Raw genomic sequence first — 18256 nt, forward strand, 5'->3', positions numbered from 1 at the left:
TCTATAATTACATATTATATATTACACGTATTACTTCCTGGTAGTTTTATTTTCTTATTTATATTTTTCACTGTTTTTACAAATTTTTGCAATTAATATATCCTATTTGTACAGTCCAAACAAAAGCAACATATGTTATTTTTTGAAGATAGGTAGAATCCCTGGGAACGTGGGAGATCATCTCATCATACAGAGATTTACTCTGTACAGATGGTAGAAGTAAGCGCAGAGGGACCCGGCAGTAACCTCAAGATCACAAGACAAGCAAAGCGAAGAGGCATGAGTGCAGTCCAGGTCTTCTGTCTCCCAACTGGGACCCAGGGTGGGGAGTTTCTGCAGCTGGGGACAGGATTTGGTGCCAGAATCCACCGGATGTTTTTGAGTTCAGGAGGATGCAGACTGAAATTCCAGATCCTTTGAGAAGGAAATGGAAGGATGAGCAGAGGGGTGGAGAATGAGCGTATGTTGGCTGGCTCAGTTTTCAAAGCTCTTTCTCGTTCTGTGTTCACAACAGCCCTGTGAGTTGGGCAGTATTGCCCCGATTTGTGAAATAAGGAAACTGAGGACCAGAGAAACGAAGCAACCGGCTCAATATCACACAGCTGATGCAGGAGCACGGTAAAGGAGGCAACTTTAGAACCCACTCGAACTTTCCATTTGCTGGAATCCAAGGAGAACCTCCATGGTCAGGTATTGTGGACAGAAAAATTCCTTGGGCCAGGGGGGGTTCCCGTGGTCCACATGCCCAGAGGCGGTGTGACTCAGGAGAGGCAATCCATCCGGGAGGCTGCTGGCCTTCCCTGGAGAAAGGATTCACCCGGCCGAAGCCTGCCCTCCATTCCTTCCGTATCTCTTTCCTACTCCCTTTGCCAAATTGCTGGAACTTGAACCTGGTCCAAACTTCATCCAAAAGGAGAGCCTGTCTCCTTAACCAGCCGTGGCTGCTGCCCAGATGTTACTGCTGGTACGTGCTGCACGTGTTGTGAACGGTTAAAGGCTCAGGACTCTGGTTTCCTGGGAAGTTGCAGGAAGGATGGCTGGCCCAGATGGCAGTTGTCTGGTGCCAAGGGGTGGGGGTGCTTTTCTCACTTTCCTTGTCTTCTTTTATCCGTTTTCTTGGCGGAGCCAAGGAATGGTGCTGGCCTCTGCCACACCCTGCCGCCAGCCGGCCCGCAGCCTCCTCCCCCTTCACACCCATCAGCTAGTCCGACTGGCACTTAACCTCTTTAATAACAATAATGATAGGATTTCCAAGCTGTTCCGTTAAGTGAAAATAGAGAGATACATGTGTATATTATATGCTACAATTTCTGTGAATGAAAAATCACAGTGGTTGCATCTAGGGAGAGGGACAGAATAACTGGGGTCGGGAGAGGGGAGGACGTCCTTAGCACATTTAGAATGTGCACATTTAGAATAGGTAAAAATGGTGAATGGTTATTTTCAGCCAGGCAGTATGCTAAATGTATCACATGCCCATGTCACTGAAGTCTGAGAGCGATCCTCCTCGGTTTTATAATCCCCACGTTATGGATGGAAACACTGAGGCCCAGGGAAGTCAGCGGACTTGCTAGCAAGGGGTGAGGCCAAGATTCAAAGCCCAGAGAGCTGGTGCCAGGGTCCTCTGTACTCTTGACCCCTGGTTTTGTTGTGGCTCTGTTGCTGACCCTGGGCTGTGATTCCCCTGCTGGGGTGGGAGGGAGGGTGGCAGGGAGTTAAGAGCACAAATAATGAGGCTTCCCTTTGACCCAGGAACCTGCTTCTAGGAATTGCTCCCCCTGAAACATTCACGTAAGTGGGCCAAGGTATATCTCTATTACACAGTTGATTGTAATAGCAAATGTAATTATGTGCGTTTACATTTACTGAACATTCACTATGTGTCATGCACCTTGCATTCCTTGCCTGCATTAGCTTATTTATTCCTCAAAAACACGACTGGCGGATTCTCTCCTCATCCCCATTTCACAGTTAGAATCAAGCCTGGTCCTTTGTTCTCACCACACTGTGCTACCCAAGGACTTCTGCCTTCCCAATGGGGTTGGATGGAGCCTGTCTTCCTAACAGTAGGTCATGGATTCCTGCACCCCCATGAACATATCCTGTGGGGTTTGTGAACCAGGAGGGAATTAAGAAGTGCGTTTATGGGGGTGGCTGGCTGGCTCTGTCGTAAGAGCCTGTAACTCTTGATCTTGGGGTAGTGAGTTTATGCCCCACCTTGGGTATAGAGATTACTAAGAAAATAAATAAATTATTTTAAAAATTGTGTTTATGCTTTGATAATAACCTTGAAGAAAAAAAAAAAGGTCACCATACTGTAGGATCACCTGGACAGGTACCTTCTCACAGGACGCTGGCACTCCGACTCAGCAAACACATCACTGTCTGCTCACAGCCCACAGGGAGCCACCTCAAATGACCGTTTAATTTTCAACAACTGGGAAGCACTGTCTGGTTTTGGAATGTCCTGAAACCACAGCGGAAACAATCGCCCCATTGTCCACCCCTGTGCTCATATTGAATTTTTTCCCCAGAAACAAAGCAAAATTTCCCTTTTGCATTGATGATTCACAATTTAAAGTCATTTTCAAATAATGAGACTTTAGTGTCTCATGTCATTTAATAAATTAAAACTCAGGGTGACATCAAAAGGACAGCTTGGTGTGGTAGAGAAATGGACACTCTTGGGTGGGATTCGTGTCTCTATGTGCTGTACATGCAGCCAGACAGGTCTGGAAGAGTTGTCAATAAAATATTTCCTAAAAAGTCTAGTTACAGTGGTTACTTTCCTCTTCTTTCTTTCCTTCTTTCCTTCTTTTCGTCTCTCCTTCCTTCCTTCCTTTCTTCTTCCTTCCTTCCTTCCTTCTTCCTTTCTTCTCTACTAAGTTTTTTTGCAGGGAGGATCGTCATTTTTACAGAAAAGTTTCCTTCTTATTTTTTTTCACTCTTAGGGCTGTTGAATCCATCAGTAGCAAACGGGGCCCAACACGTGTTCGGTTTGGCAGGCTCAGTAATTTTTTTTTACAAGCGAGTTGGATGCTTCCCTTCTTCCACCCCTCCCCCAAACCCCAGCCCTCCCTGGGCCTTCGCTCTATCAGCCCGGGATCCGAAGGTCCAGCCCCCACGGCTGCAGCCGCGTCCTCGCTGTGACTCCGCCCCCTTTTCTCTGGCCCGCCCCTGTCTCTTCCCTCCGCCCCCTCCTTTCCCGTGCGTCGCAAAAGACCCGGTGGCGCTTGACGGCCGGTGTTGTTTGACGGCCGGGGGCAACCGAGAAGGAGGAGGAAGCAGCGTTGGCTGCTGCTGCGGCGGCTGCGGCGGGGGCCGGGGTGCGTGCCGCGATCCGGGCCGGGGAGTGAGGCGCGGGCGGCCGGGCCGGTGGGCTGGGCGGCGGGCCCGGCGGCCGCCCCCGCGCCGCTCCTGGCGGCCCGATGTGGCTGCAGCAGCGGCTTAAGGGGCTGCCGGGACTCCTGTCGAGCAGCTGGGCCCGCCGCCTACTCTGCCTGCTCGGCCTCCTGCTGCTGCTTCTGTGGTTCGCCGGCTCCGGGGCGCGGCGGGCCGCGGGCGGCCTGCACCTGCTGCCCTGGGCCCGCGGCGACCCGGGCGCCGCCGAGCCCTCTGCCTGCCTGGAGGCGGCCACCCGCGCCTGGCGCGGCCTGCGGGAGCGCGGCGAGGCTGTCCCGCTAGGCCCTGGAGTGCCGGCCCTGGTGGCCAACGGCTTCCTGGCACTGGACGTGGCCGCCAACAGGCTGTGGGTGACTCCTGGAGAACGAGAGCCCGCGGTGGCGCCGGACTTCGTGCCCTTCGTGCAGCTGCGTCCGCTCAGTGCGCTCTCCGAAGCGGGAGAGTCGGTGCTGCTTCTCCGTGAAGGGCTGCTGCGCCGAGTGCGTTGCCTGCAGCTTGGGACCTCGGGTCCCGGTCCTGCGGGCGCGGTCCCCGGGCCCGCCTCGGCCTCCGGCCTGGTCACAGGATCCGGCCGCGACTGCGTGCTGCTGCAAGAGGACTTTCTGGCGCACCGGGGCCGACCCCACGTCTATCTGCAGCGTATTCAGCTCAACAATCCCACGGAGCGGGTGGCCGCGCTGCAGACTGTGGGGCCCACTGCCGGCCCGGTCCCCAGAGCCTTCACCAGTACCCTGGAGAAGGTGGGAGATCATCAGTTCCTCCTCTACTCAGGCCGGTCCCCGCCTTTTCCCACGGGGCTGGTGCACCTGGTGGTGGTGGCCGCCAAGAAGCTAGTGAACCGGCTCCAAGTGGCTCCCAAGACACAGCTGGACGAGACAGTGTTGTGGGTGGTGCATGTTTCAGGCCCCATTAGCCCCCAGGTGCTCAAAAGCAAAGCAGCCAAGGAGCTCAAGGTGCTCCAGGATTTGGCCCGAAAGGAAATGCTGGAGCTCTTGGAGATGCCAGCGGCTGAGCTACTTCAGGACCACCAGCGCCTCTGGGCTCAGCTCTTCAGCCCAGGTGAGGCCTGGCCAGTTCTTGGTCCACAGTCCACACCTTACACCAGGGTGCACACGGTCCACCTTGGAGATACCCCGCTAAAGTATGCAGAGGTGACACTGAAAGGGAGTAGTGGGGTGGTTAAAGGGGGCTTGGCCATTGACATGGGGCTGACTCTCTGCTCTACCACTTAGTATCTGTGTGACCTTGGACCAGTTAACTGATCTCCCCAGGCTTGTATTCAATAATAACAGAAGCACTGACCTCAGAGGGCTTTTGTGAGATTCTAGTGAAAGAATGAGCGTGAAAGACAGGTCTGTTATTTGTTCTTGTAGATGAGGACTGATTTGGAGAATGGATGTCGGGGTCGGTTTTTAAAGGATAAATCAACAGAGAGGCCTGGCTGTCCCCAGATTCTTTCCTCAGTCCCCCACAGACTGGCTGGTGACAGGCATGGGCTTTTTTCTTATTTTTTAAAAGTGAATTCTGTGCCCATCGTGGGGCTTGGACACATGGCCCCGAGATCAAGAGTCACATGCCCCAGGCGCCCCCAAGGCAGGACTCCCACGAGGCTGAAGTGTGCCTTGGCCAGAGTGGCTGCACCTTTTCACTGGGAGGGAATGGAACCTCTTCCTTGGCAGGTTGGAATGGGCAGGTCAAATGAAAACTGCTTTCCCCCGTTGACAGTTGAAATAAAGGAAATCCTATTCTAGAGGAGAGAGAGAGTTTGGTTTCCAGGGTGCTTGTTGTCTAAATCCTTATACTTAGTTGCTCAACGTGTGTTTAATTCACTCAGCAAGTATTGATTGAATCTTGTCAGGGACTGTTCTCTCCATACGAGGGATACAGAAGTGAATAGAACGAAGTTTCTGTTCTCAGGGTGCTTGCTTAAATTCTGGATGGGAGGAAGGCGCTACTAGAAAAGTGAAAATCTGAATAAGCAAGATAACTTTTTAGAATAAAATGTTCTGTCAAGTTGAAAGTATGTGTTGGAGGGTGACAGGGTGAGGGGAAGAGTGGGGTGGGGCCTCTGTTTAGCTCCAGTTGTCAGGGAGGCCTCTCTGAGGAGGAAGCACCTAGCTAAGACCTGAATAGCAAGAAACCAGCTGAGTGGTCATGTGGAGGGAGCCAGCAGGTCAGAGGCCCGAAGGCAGGAGCGGGTGTGGTTGAGGCCCGTGTGGCTGGCAGGTTGCATGCAAGGGAAGGGTGGTGATGGCTAGATCCGGAAGCGCCTGGTAGACCTTGGTGGGAATGGTGAATTTGCTTCTATTTGGGATGGAAAACCGAGCAGAGACAACCAGGAGCTGTACATTTTTAAAGCTCCCTCTGGCTGCTCTGTGCAGAGTGTAGACTGTAAGGGGACAAAAGTGGGACACGGAGACCCGATACGAGGATTTTGCAGGAGCCCAGGTGAAAGAGGAGGGTGGCTGGGACCAGAGTTGTGGCCGCTCTGTGGAGGCAGAAGTGAACGGCTTCTGCTACTTTTGGAGCTGGTGCCACCAGGACTTGGCATGGACTGGGCGTGGGGCGTGAGAATTTGAGAGAGACTGCTAAATTTGTGGGGAAGGCTTGAGCAAGTGTCCAGAGATAATCTGGGGAAGGATTGGTTTGGGGTTGGAAGAGTTCAAACCATGTCAGGTTCAAAACGCCTGTCAGGCATCCAGGTGGAGACACCCAACGGGCAGTTAGCTGTTGGAGTCTAGAATTCATACAGATTTGGGAGATGGGGTGTTCAGATGTCATTTAAAGCTCCAGGACTGAAGAATGGGTGTTAGCAAGGAGCAGGCTGAGACGGGCCAGGGCGCTGATGACAGGCTTCTGGAGGCAGAGGGCTGGACTTTTCGCCTGCCACCATGTTCTGGCCCCGTCTGTGTTCTGGGCGCTGGCAGGAGGCTCCACTTCGAACAGGATTTTTGGTTTTGGGCCCACAGGGTCAAGCCGGTCGTATGTGGGAGCCAGGCAGGATGACTTTCTCCCCTCTTCAGGGGAGACTGGAGCTGCCATGGACCTCCCTAGGGGCCAGAGCTTCCTTCTCTGCTGTTCCTCATGTCATGACCTCAGTCTCCCGGCCCCACCGTTCCTCCTTAACGTGCCCGGTTTGTGGTGTTACAGGTGTGGAAATGAAGAAGATCACGGACGCTCACACCCCGTCGGGCCTGACCGTGAACCTGACGCTGTACTACATGCTCTCCTGCTCACCAGCCCCCCTGCTCAGCCCCGGCCTGAGCCACCGGGACCGCGACCAGATGGAGTCGACGCTCAACTACGAAGACCACTGCTTCAGTGGCCACGCCACCATGCACGCCAAGAACCTGTGGCCGGGCCGCCTGTCCTCGGTCCAGCAGATCCTGCAGCTCTCCGACCTGTGGAGGCTGACCCTGCAGAAGCGGGGCTGTAAGGGGCTGGTGAGGGTCGGCGCCCCGGGCATCCTACAGGGCATGGTGCTCAGCTTCGGGGGGCTGCAGTTCACGGAGAACCACCTCCAGTTCCAGGCCGACCCCGACGTGCTGCACAACAGCTACGCCCTGCACGGCATCCGCTACAAGAACGACCACATCAACCTGGCCGTGCTCGCGGACCCCGAGGGCAAGCCGTACCTGCACGTGTCCGTGGAGTCGCGCGGCCAGCCCGTCAAGATCTACGCGTGCGAGGCGGGCTGCCTGGAGGAGCCCGTGGAGCTGACCTCGGCGCCCCAGGGCCACACGTTCCCGGTCATGGTGACGCAGCCCATCACGCCGCTGCTCTACATTTCCACCGACCTCACGCACCTGCAGGACCTGCGCCACACGCTGCACCTCAAGGCCATCTTGGCCCACGACGAGCACATGGCCCAGCAGGACCCTGGGCTGCCCTTCCTCTTCTGGTTCAGCGTGGCCTCCCTCATCACCCTCTTCCACCTCTTCCTCTTCAAGCTCATCTACAATGAGTACTGTGGGCCTGGGGCCAAGCCCCTCTTCAGGAGTAAGGTATAAAGTCCCCTGTCTTCAGAGCCCGAGGCCCCGGCCTGGTGTTCTGTCCTGAGGCCGGCACAGGGGAGGGCCTGGGTGGTACTGGGGTCCCCTTCTAAGCCAGTACCCTCCACCTGCAACACAGAGAGCAGTGAGTGTGTTTAGAGAGGCTATCAAAAAGTGACTTCTAAGAGGAGGGACAGTGGTGGGTAGCTGAGTCTGCCGGCCTCCCATCGACAGTCCCTTCCCTGCCCTGGTAAGTCACAGCATTTACAAATAATTGCAGCAACCCCCCAGGCTGACCCCAGCCTCGTCTAAGCTGCAGAGGGGACCCCTGTCATCACCCCTGAGGGCCTGTTCACTGCCTCTCGCCATGGGCCAGCTACGGGGGTCATCTTGTCAGTGCCGGGCGTGATCCTTCCCCTCCTTTCCTGAAACATCTTTGCCCCCAGGAAGCCGTGACTTTGAGCGTGGCCCTTGTGGGACTCTCGGCCGGAATGTGTCTTGGGGATCAGGCTCAGTCTCGGGGAGGCCACCTCATCTGCCTTGCCAGCCAGCCCTCTGCTTTCTCGCTGCCAGGATTTCCCGGGAGAGGGAACAGAACGGAGTCCGTTATTGGCAGTCACAGGAGAAAGTTCCTCAGAGGGGAGCTGGGCTTGCTTCTCTTTCTCTCCTCTCTTCTTGTCAGGCCAGTGAGTGGACAGACAACATTAGCTCCCGATCTGTGCTCCCAGCAGTTAAGGAGCCTGAGCCAACTCAGGAGAAATGCCTCATTACCTCCACAGAGGGCTTTGTGCCTTCTGGTTTCTGGTTCCTGGCCCAAGGCCAGGTGGAGAAGTAGCACTCAGCCTGAAGGAGTGGGAGAGAAGGGTGGGCAGCAGGTCTGAGCTCCGAGCTTGAAGAACAAGGGGAAAGTCAGATGAAAAAGAAATCTTTCCGAGCTGTAATAGAACAGCTGCTAAATTTGCACGACGTGGGTCTGACAGCCTCTGTGAGGTAGGCAGGCTGCTTTTCCCTGCTGCTTCTGGCGTAGACCCATCTGCCCGTAGTTCCCCACCTGATCCGGGAGGGGCAAGCCAAACCCCTAATTTGGGGTTGCTACCTCCTGTGCCTCCGTTTCCTCGGTCTCGAGCCAGGCCACGGTGGAGGAGAGCCTGGTGAACGCCACACTGGCCTGCAAAGCTGTCCGGGCCACGGGCTCCACGGTGGCTGTGGCACATCCCTGGGCCAGGAGCATCTGCAGAGCCTGGGGGGTGGGGGCACCAGGGTCCTCTCGGTCACCTGCTTCCCCTGGTAGTTGTGTCGCTTCCACGGGGTTGGCGGTGAAGAATAACAGCCTGTTTTGTTCATTGCACAGGAGGATCCCAGCGTGTGAGCGCACCGACAGCCCTGCTTTCAGCCCCGTCTGCACGAGACGCCCAGCGCTGACAGCCCTGCTGCACGAACAAGGGAGCCTTTGAAAGCACCCACCCTTTTGTGCCTTGCTGGGGACACCAGTGACGCAGAGCGCGTGTGGAGGTTCAGGAGTTGGCATCGGGGAGCGGGAGGGGAGGGCCAGTGGACTTTTTGTAAGCTTTCGACTCAATAAAATGAACCTAGATGGAAAATACTTGAAATTGAACTCACTCCTTCCACTCCCCCCGCTTCTGTCCCAGGACATAGACCCTCTTTTGAAAAGACTTGTCTAGGAGAAATTGTGTTCTATTCCTAATTTAATGTGTTCTTTCTCGACTGAATTTTTAATTTATTGTTGTTGAGATTTGGGGGGACAGCCTTCGCATCCGTTCGAGACAGTGAGTCACAGAAGTGATCTCCGACCGACACCGCCCCGCCTGTGCTGGGGGCGTGGGTCTTGGCTCGTCCCCGGGTTTGCACACTGTCTCTTTCTTATCAGGAGCCTGTGGAGGTCTGTGCTTTTGTACTGCTGGGCTTTAGGGGAGGTATTTAACTTTCTAGTGATTGATGATTGTTGGTTTTTGAAATACCAAAGCTTCTTTTTTGTTCTGTTTTTAAATAAATCTCTTTCAAACTTCCATGACCGGTTTGTGTGTGGTTGAAACCCGGAGACTTGGGGTCTTCCTCTGTCACCAGGCTTTTGGGTGGCGACTGAAGCAGAAGGGCCAGCCGCCTGCTGTAATTGTTTTCCCGCATCTAATTCTTTTCAGAAGATGTGGAGGCCGCCCCCTCACCGCTCCCCTGGGGGACTCACTGGGTCGCTGAGGCCACCGTTGCAGTGTCGATCTCAGTGTCTCGGGTGCCGCAGCCCCGCTCACCAGGGAAGCCTGGTCACCTCGCCACCAGCTAAATGTTGCCCAAAACCGTGGGCCGGGAGAGAGCGCAAACAGACATGTCCAGCTTGACCCTGAGTCGCCCTGGCTCCACACCCCTCCTGCTTCCGCTCTGGGCAACCAAGAGCTGAGAGGTGCCCTCCTCGCCCACCCAAGAGTCATTGGCGGGCCTACCCATATAGGGGAGCAGGAACCTTGGGGGTGCCGTTGGGTGTGTGGTTTAGGGTGTGGCGTGCCCTGCAGTCGTACGTGAAACTGGAAGCTGCTGGACAACGGCCGCACTTCACAGTCCCACCCCCCTGCTTAGCTTGGGACCCCGCCTGCTGGAGGCTCCAGAAACGGGAAAAATAAACCCAAGGCCCCCTGCCGAGAAATACTGCCTGAGGCCTAGAATCGCAGTAAAGGACTTGTGAGCAAGGGCATCGGGTGCTCACTGCGTGCTGGGGTCTGTCCACGGGAGAAGATCAGGTTAGAGAGTAGAGGAAGCCACCTGGGGCGGGGAGGCCACCAGGCTGTGGAGGCCGTGGAGGCCTCGGTGCCAGGCTGCAGTGCAGCTCCATCCACCTCCCCCAACCCGGCAGCTTCCTCCCCTGAGCAACCTTTGCTCCCCTTAGCGAAGGCATCAGCAGCCCGCCCCAAGAATGACAGCTGTCTGCCGGGAACATGGGCCACCCTCACAGGGAGGGAATGCAGGCGGCCTCAGCTCGGGGCAGGCGGGGCACTCAGCCCAGTGGGGCGCCCGCGCCGTCCAGTAACGCCTCTCAGGAGGGATGCACAGAGGCTTTACCGAGGAACCCTAACCTGCACCGTGGGCCCCGCGGGTGTGCAAGCCCCTCGGAAGCTTCCCAGGTGTCACCTGAACCTGGTCCCCATTCCCAGAGAGCGGGGAGGGACCGACGAGGCAGGCCACTGCAGGTGGGTAGATGGCAGGAGCAATAAGAAGGACAGTGGGGGCGCCTGGGTGGTTCCGTCGCTGAAGCGGCTGCCTTCAGCTCAGGTCATGATCTCTGGGTCCTGGGATCCAGCCCCGCATCGGGCTCCTTGCTCAGGCGGGAGCCTGCTTCTCCCTCTGCCTGCCCCTCTGCCTGCCGCTCCCCCTGCTTGTGCGCGTGCTCTCTCTCTCCCTGACAAAGAAATAAAAATTTAAAATCTTAAAAAAAAAAAAAAAAGAAGGAAACTTACCTGTGAGGCTTTTCTGGGCGTGGCCAGCCAAAGGGATCCCTGCACCCCCCCACCTGCACCTTAAAACTTCTTGAGGACTTCCCCCGCCGCAGACTCGAGCTCCGTCACCAACGCAGGGTGGGGTCCTTGGAGCAGCCTGGGGAGCAGGAAAGGCTCTTAGACCCCACATCCAGGGAGGTGGTGAGGAGCCTCTGAGGTCACTGACGGTCCCATCCTCTCCACAACCGTCCCCCGCCCCCTCTCCCCTCCTCTCAGCCCATTTCTCACTGGCAGCGGCAGCCAGCAGCTCTGCACGGATGCGAGTACCTTGTGTAGCTTCTGTCTTCCCTTCTGGAAGCCCCCCCCACTGGTGTGTGCGGGGCCTCCAAGCAGGCGAAAGCTAACACTTCTTGGGGAGCCCTTCACCTGCGGGAGACGGAGCCAGTGGACAAATGCCTCTGCCCTGGGTGGACAGCTCTGGGACGCACGCTGTGCAGCCCAGAAGGCCGGCAGGGGGTTGGCCTCACGGCTCCCGGTGGGGGGGAAGGCCATAAGCTCCCTTGATTGGGTTTCCCTCCGCTCGTTTGACTCTACCGCAGTCTCCCGCTCCTGGCCCCTGGGACCTCGCCCCAAATCAGCTACCCGAGCACGAGCTCCTGCCCCAGACTAGGACTCCGACCACGAGGCCCGCAGCTCCTCTGGGGGAGGGTTTTTCCAAAAGGGAATTGGACTCTCCCAAGGGCATTGTTATGGGCTGAATGTGTCCCCCCCAAACTTGACATGTTGAAATGCTACCCCCCAGTGTGGTGGTGTTTGGAGGGGGCCCTGTGGGAGGTGACTAGGTCATGCAGGTGGAGGCCCCCCCGAATGGGATTAGTGCCCTAATAAGAGGGACCCCAGCGAGCGCCCTCGTCCTCTCCCGTGTGCGAGGTGAGGCACAATGCGTGACAAGGCTAGAGAGTTGGGGTTTATGGATCTTACTTTTTATTGATATTTATTGGGGTTCTTGATCTTTAACTTCTTTTCTCCCCCCTCCCCCATGATCCATATCTTTGACTTCTAAAGGCAAGGGGTGGGTAGGCTCAGCCCTAACTCATGGCAATGACAACATCACAGGTGACAATTCCTCCCATGGACATAGCACGTCCTCTCCCCTCCTTATTGTTATGATTTTAGCCAATCTTTACAACTTCCCCCAAAACCAAGGGAGGACAGTTTATCACCCTGTTTCAGAAAAGTAGAAACCGAGACTGGGTGAAAGAGAGTGACTTGTCAAAGCTCAAAGGTAGGTCACCTTGCAGGATTGACAGGGTAATAATCACCTCTGCTCACAGGTAAATCATAGCTCCTGGATGCCCAACCACCTTAGAGATCAATGTGACCGTTCTGTGGGTGTCCTGAGAGGTGACAAAACAGGATGGTGAGCTCAGGAGAAAGGCTGTGGATTCTCTCAAAATAAAACTTTGTGATGGGGCGCCTGGGTGGCTCAGTCGATTAAGCGTCTGCCTTCAGCTCAGGTCATGATCCAGGGTCCTGAGATCTAGCCCCACATCGGGGCTCCCTGCTCAGCCGGGAGTCTGCTTCTCCCTCTCCCTCTGCTGTGCTCTCTCTCTGTCAAATAAAGAAATAAAACCTTTAAAAAATAAATTAAAAAAAACAAAATAAAAAACTTCATGAAAAGGCAATTAAAGAGCATTTTTGGGGAAGGGAACTGGGTATAAAAGAGTCAGCAGTGGGCTGGGAGTTAGGGGACCTGGTTCCATTTGCAGCTCGGTCATTATCATCATGCAACCTCAAACAAGTGAGGTAAGCGTTTACACTGCAGGTTCCCACCTGTAAAATGGGTCTAATAGCACCTTCCAACCTCATAAGCTGGTCAGGAAGTCCCACTAAATAAATGACTGTGTGTAAATGTGCTTTGATAAATTCAAAAATCTTCTACCCACACTGAATACCTGGAGGCAAAAGAATGCAGCCCAGAGCTCCTCAACCCACGGACCGAATTCAGAGGGGCTGCCAACGCGGATTGGAAATTCATCTTTATTTTCACTAACCTCTAACCGAAATTTAGCATCTCCTCCCATGATTAACTTTGGCATTTAGGTCATTGTCACAAATAGAAATCATAGCGTTCATGTCCCGTTACGGTTGCTGCAGAGATCTTGAAATACTGGTCATGTTGATGGTGACTTTGAAATTATGGAAATCATTAGACGTGCCACTTGATCCTAGTATGTAATCTATTAATGAAGAAGCACATGCTACCACTCACAAATTTGTTTTAAACACATATTTAGGGGCGGGGCGCTTGGATGGCTCAGTCGATTAAGCATCTGCTTTCCACTCAGGTCATGATCCTGAGGTCCTGGGATCCCCCGAGTCAGGCTCCCCGCTCAGTGGGGAGTCTGCTTCTCCCTTTGCCCCTTCCCCCCATGCTCTCTCTCTCTTTCTTAAATAAATAAAATCTTAAAAAATATATATATTAAATATTTTAATATATATTATAGATTTATATATTTTATATATTATAATATATATTAATAACATATATTAAATATATATTTAAAATAAAAATATATATATATATATTTAGGGGCGCCTGGCTCACTCAGTGGAGCATATGACTTGATCTTAGGGTTGTAAGTTCAGGCCCCATATTGGGTGTAGAGATTACTTAAAAATAAAATCTTTTTTTTTTTTAAGATTTATTTATTTATTTATTTTAACAGAGAGAGACAGACAGCCAGCGAGAAAGGGAACACAAGCAGGGGGAGTGGGAGAGAAAGAAGCAGGCTCCCAGCAGAAGAGCCTGATGCGGGGCTCGATCCCAGAACTTCGGGATCACGCCCTGAGCGGAAGGCAGACGCTCAACAACTGAGCCACCCAGGAGCCCCAAAATCTTTTTTTTTAGGGCAATTTTTTTTTTACTAACTATATACAACCCCACTGTTTTCTTTTTCTTAAAGATTTTATTTATTTATTTATTTATTTATTTGAGAGAGAGAAAGCACAAGCCGGGGGAGCAGCAGAGAGAGAGGGAGAAGCAGGCTCCCCACTGAGCAGGGAGCCCGATGTGGGGCTCGATCCCAGCACTCTGGGATCATGACCCCAGCCAAAGGCAGACACTTCACCGACTGAGCCACCCAGGTGTCCCTTAAAAATAAAATCTTAAATTAAAAAAAAAAAAAAATATATATATATATATATATTTAAAACTTTAAAATTATGGCTCATGTTTAACACACACAAATAGGCCAAATGGGAGATAAATAGATAGACAGGAGAGAAGGCTTATGATGGGAATTGGCTCTTGAAATTATGGAGGCTGAGGAGTCCCATGATCTGTCATCTGCAGATGAAGACCCAGGAAAGCCGGCGGTGTCTAAGTGGAAATTGGGGTCAAGAACCAGGAGCTGATGTCCAAAGGCAGATGTGTCCCAGCTCTAGCAGAAAAGAGCCCATTTGCCCTTCCTCTACCTTTGCGTTCTACTCAGGCCCTCAACGGATTGGGTGAGGCCCACCCACTTGGGAAGGACAACCTACTCAGTCCATTGATTCAGACACTAACCTCTTCCAGAAACACCCTCACAGACGCACCCAGAAATGACATTTTACCAGCTCTGGGGGCATCTCTTAGCCCAGTCAAGCGGACACCAAAAGTCAATCAGCACAGTGACCAGTTAGTTCAGATTTAGTATTTGTATGAACTCATAGATTTAACTAGATTGGAGATGTCTTGATCCTTTGACTCTATGAATCTTCTTGATGGTTCATCAATATCATCTTTGGCTTTCAGGAGCCTCTGCAAGGTGGGCCTATTTCCCGGCTCACACCTGCACTCTCCATTTCTCCAAGGAACCCCCTTCCTTGGACCAGGGAATGACATTTGGAGACTATAATCTGGGTGCTTGGGGTGCTCATTACACTGGGTTGTTTTTGCCAACAAGTTTAAAACCCCTGCCCTCAGAGCCCAGAGATGGCACTGGCTGCCAGCATTTAATTCTGACTGACCCCAGCCGGCAAGTGAGGAGCAGTTTGCTGGGGAGAAAGAAAGGAAAATGACCCTCCCAGGGCTTGAATATGGCCCCGGACAACGTGAGCCCGCTCCTTGGTGAGCTGTAGACTCAGACCACACTGAGTGCCGGCCTGCCTCGCAAGGTCACTTCATTTCTACAAATAAGGAGATCTCAAGGAGTAGTTTCCAAAGCTGTGACTCCCCAAGCAGGGGGAAGCAGGGTCCTTTTATTAGAGTTTGGGATGAATGGGATGAATCTTTAGAGAGGCATTGTAATATTATAATGAAGCCGAGGTACCTGTGGGCACTTTCTGACTCACCTGGACAGGTATGGTTCCCAGACATTTCTTTTCCTGTTTCCGCAACTTGTTAGTTTCTAAAAGATGAAATTGACAGGTGGAAGCTTCTTGGAGTTTCCTGAGTTCAGGAGGTCAGTTCTGAGGTCAGCGGGTCAAGAGGTCTCCCTGGTGACAAATGGGGGACCAGCAGAGCAGGGCTGGACTGAGGGCAGCTGCCTCAGGCACCCTGAGCCTGGGCCATGATCATCTACACAAAGGGACATCAAGGTGCACCTGGGTGGCTCAGTCGGTTAAGTCACCTACTCTTGGTTTTGGCTCAGGTCATGATCTCAGGGTCATGAGACTGAGCCCTGCATTGGGCTCCGTGCTCAGTGTGGAGTCTGCTTGTGACTCTCTCTCCCTTTTCCTCTACCCCTTCCCTCCTCTCTAATAAATAAATAAATCTTAAAAGGGGGGGCATCAAAAGGGCCTAGGAAGGGGTTATCCCACAGCCACAAGCAAGGGAGAGCAGGCCTAGGAGGTGGAGACACTCAAGGAGGGAACTTTGGGATGGATTCCCTCCCTCCTTTGCTGGTTCAAACACTGCTAGTTTTCTTCTCCAGGATTCACTCCCTCCCTCCTGGAATCTCACACCATTAGCAGGGCTCATGGCTGCCTAGGGGAAAGACTACATTTCCCAGCCTACCCCACAGGAATGCCGGCTCACAAAGCTAAGTTCCGGCCAGTGGGATTGGTTAAAAAATTAACTTCCTCCTGAGTTTTATCAAATCCATTACGACCATCATTAAAAGTCGTTCTCATTCCGATTTTTCACAAATGCTCCAGCTCTGGTGTTAATGAACTCATCAGGAAAACAAAACCAAACCAACAGCAATACTTATAAATACGTCATAGAAAAAGCAGCCAATTACGCTTCAGTTGTTTGAAGTTATTTTTAGAAGCTTCCAGTAAATGCAATGCTCAAAGCCAGAATCAGGAAGGTGCTGCGCCTTGCCAGGCATTTACCTCCCTAAAAGGTGTGTGTGAATAGATACGCCCCAATCATCTTTTTAGAAAAAAAGTTTTATCCAAAGTCTGGGCAAAACCAGGTTAACTGGACGTTCTCTGTTGAGCAAACATCTGCGCCAGACTACGCGCGAGCCCCGGGAGCAGAAGCAAGTCGGTGCTTGGTGGCGGCTTCCAACCCGTCAACATTTTAAGTACAAAAGGCTTTCGATGAGGTTCTAGTTTTCTACAGCTGATTTCTTCTCGGAAGGTGAAGCTCAAATTTGCACGGAAGGTCCGGGGCTGTCCGGTTTCTCAGATCCTCTGCCGGAATAGAAAAACAAGTGTCAAGCTGTTACACCAACCCCTTTTTCTGGGACCCTACTTCGCAGGTGCTCTTGAATACATTTTACACGTAGTTAAGAAAACACGTGTAAACACCAAATGTGATCTCGGCGTACCAAATCCAAACAAAAAAAACTGAGAAAACACTTACAGATTATAACCATCGATCTTCCGGTAAGTGAAATCCCGTAAAACACAAAGTTAACAACCAAAACTAATCAGTCTGTTATTAAACAACAATAATAGCCTTGCTGAACACAAGGCCTCAAAAAATTGGTTAAAAACTCAGAATTGTTCCTCTCCACGGAAATCTTTAGTAAAAGGCGAAAGATTTATGCGATCTGAAGAGAAACCAGAGTATACTTACTAAACCCCGCACACATTCCTCGGGTAACTGTTACCCCGAATTCAGTGATGGTGACTCTTTGCTAGGGGAAAAAAAACTAGTGATTTCTGTCTTTATCCCGGACAATTCTGTGAGAGCATCCTTATTCGGGGGGGAAACTAATTCACAGGAAAAAGGGAAATCTAGTTATTTCTAAGTCAGAAATTGTCCGGTGTGCAATGCATTTTGGGTATGCAAATGAGTCTCCGTCGTCACGCCCCCGGTTCCTGGAAATGCCTTAAATAATACATTCGTTTTCCTGCTGGGACTGGGACTATCGCCAGGGGGCAGAGCGGAGGCCAGATTTTCGGGATTATAGATTTGAGTTTGGTCCGACCGGGAGTCTGACTCTGTTTTATAAGATTTGACTCAAAGCAAAAATGTCTTTTGCACTTAAATAAAATAATAAAAATAAAATAACACTTGAAAATATTTACATTCATTCATTCACTCATTCATTCAACAACAATCTGCTGAGCATTGTGTTAAACCCTGTGCTGGGCTCTAGGGATGGAGCGGTGTCCCCAGCATTTCATCCTCAAGGAGCATGTATGTGATGGGGGACCCAGGTGTGTATGGTGAGCACTTTGTGCCATCTGCGCAGAGCATTACAACCATAGAAGTAGGGCGGTGAAGGCTTTCTCGGCAGTGCAGAGAGGACAAGCGCCAGACGGCGGTCATTGCCAAGATATGAGCTTGGGTTTACCTTGAGGGCAACAGTGAGGCACGCAAGAGTTTTAAAAGAGACGAGCATGATCAGATGAGTGTTTTAAGGTGAAGTTTCCCTCTGCGTGGTCCCCAGACCAGCAGGTCAGTGTCACCTGGGTACCTGCCAGAGTCCCAAATTCTTGGGTCCCTCACCAGACCTACTGGATCTGAAACCCTGGGGGTGGGGCCCTGCAAGGCGGGATTGTGCGAGTCCCCCAGGTGACTCTGATGCAGGCTAGGCAGACAACCGCTGTGGGACAATCGTTCTGGCTCACGTGACGACTGTAGAGACAAAGAGTTTTGGGGAGGTGAATTAGGGAGGTGAGCATTAGGGCCACCTGGCTGGCTCAGTCAGTGAAGCCTGCAACTCTTGATCTGGCAGTCATGAGTTCAAGCCCCACCTTGGGTGTAGAGAGTACTTAAAAGATAAAATCAGAGGGAAGGGAAGGGAAGGGAAGGGAGGGGAGGGGAGGGAAGGGAAGGGAGGAAGAAAAAGAAAGAAAGAAAGAAAGAAAGGAAGAAAGGAAGGAAGGAAGGAAGGAAGGAAGGAAGGAAGGAAGGAAGGAAGAAAGAAAGAAAGAAAGAAAGAAAGAAAGAAAGAAAGAAAGAAAGAAAGGAAAGGAAGCTGAGCATTAAAGCCAGAGAGAAATACACAGTGACCAGCCTGGGGGGCCAACGCCTGG

The 18256-nt window shown here is 52.4% G+C and overlaps 1 protein-coding gene, 1 long non-coding RNA gene and 1 other non-coding gene across 4 annotated transcripts; 1 reads left to right on the forward strand and 2 right to left on the reverse strand.

Annotated features, from left to right (window-relative positions):
• Nucleotides 1–3241: 3241 nt before the first annotated feature.
• Nucleotides 3242–9421, forward strand: KIAA2013 (KIAA2013 ortholog). The gene is made up of 3 exons (XM_045777935.2): nt 3242–4461; nt 6553–7406; nt 8746–9421. Exons 1-3 carry the CDS (start codon nt 3429–3431, stop codon nt 8761–8763), a joined length of 1905 nt encoding a protein of 634 aa, XP_045633891.2. The 5' UTR covers nt 3242–3428; the 3' UTR covers nt 8764–9421.
• A 1445-nt stretch (nt 9422–10866) lies between these two features.
• LOC123779619 (uncharacterized) lies at nt 10867–16854 on the reverse strand. Of its 2 annotated transcripts, XR_006776243.2 has the most exons (6): nt 16632–16854; nt 15173–16459; nt 12892–13077; nt 12160–12448; nt 11165–11263; nt 10867–10994 (listed from the first exon to the last, which is right to left on the reverse strand). It is a non-coding gene; the product is annotated as an uncharacterized LOC123779619 (long non-coding RNA). The 2 variants fall into 2 exon arrangements; XR_006776244.2 differs by lacking the exon at nt 12892–13077.
• LOC123779634 (U5 spliceosomal RNA) lies at nt 16725–16841 on the reverse strand. The gene has a single exon (XR_006776245.1). It is a non-coding gene; the product is annotated as a U5 spliceosomal RNA (small nuclear RNA).
• Nucleotides 16855–18256: the final 1402 nt, after the last annotated feature.

Source organism: Ursus americanus, chromosome 33 (assembly GCF_024610735.1).
Source record: "Ursus americanus isolate L20-20 chromosome 33, mUrsAme1.1.p, whole genome shotgun sequence".
NCBI lineage: Eukaryota > Metazoa > Chordata > Mammalia > Carnivora > Ursidae > Ursus > Ursus americanus.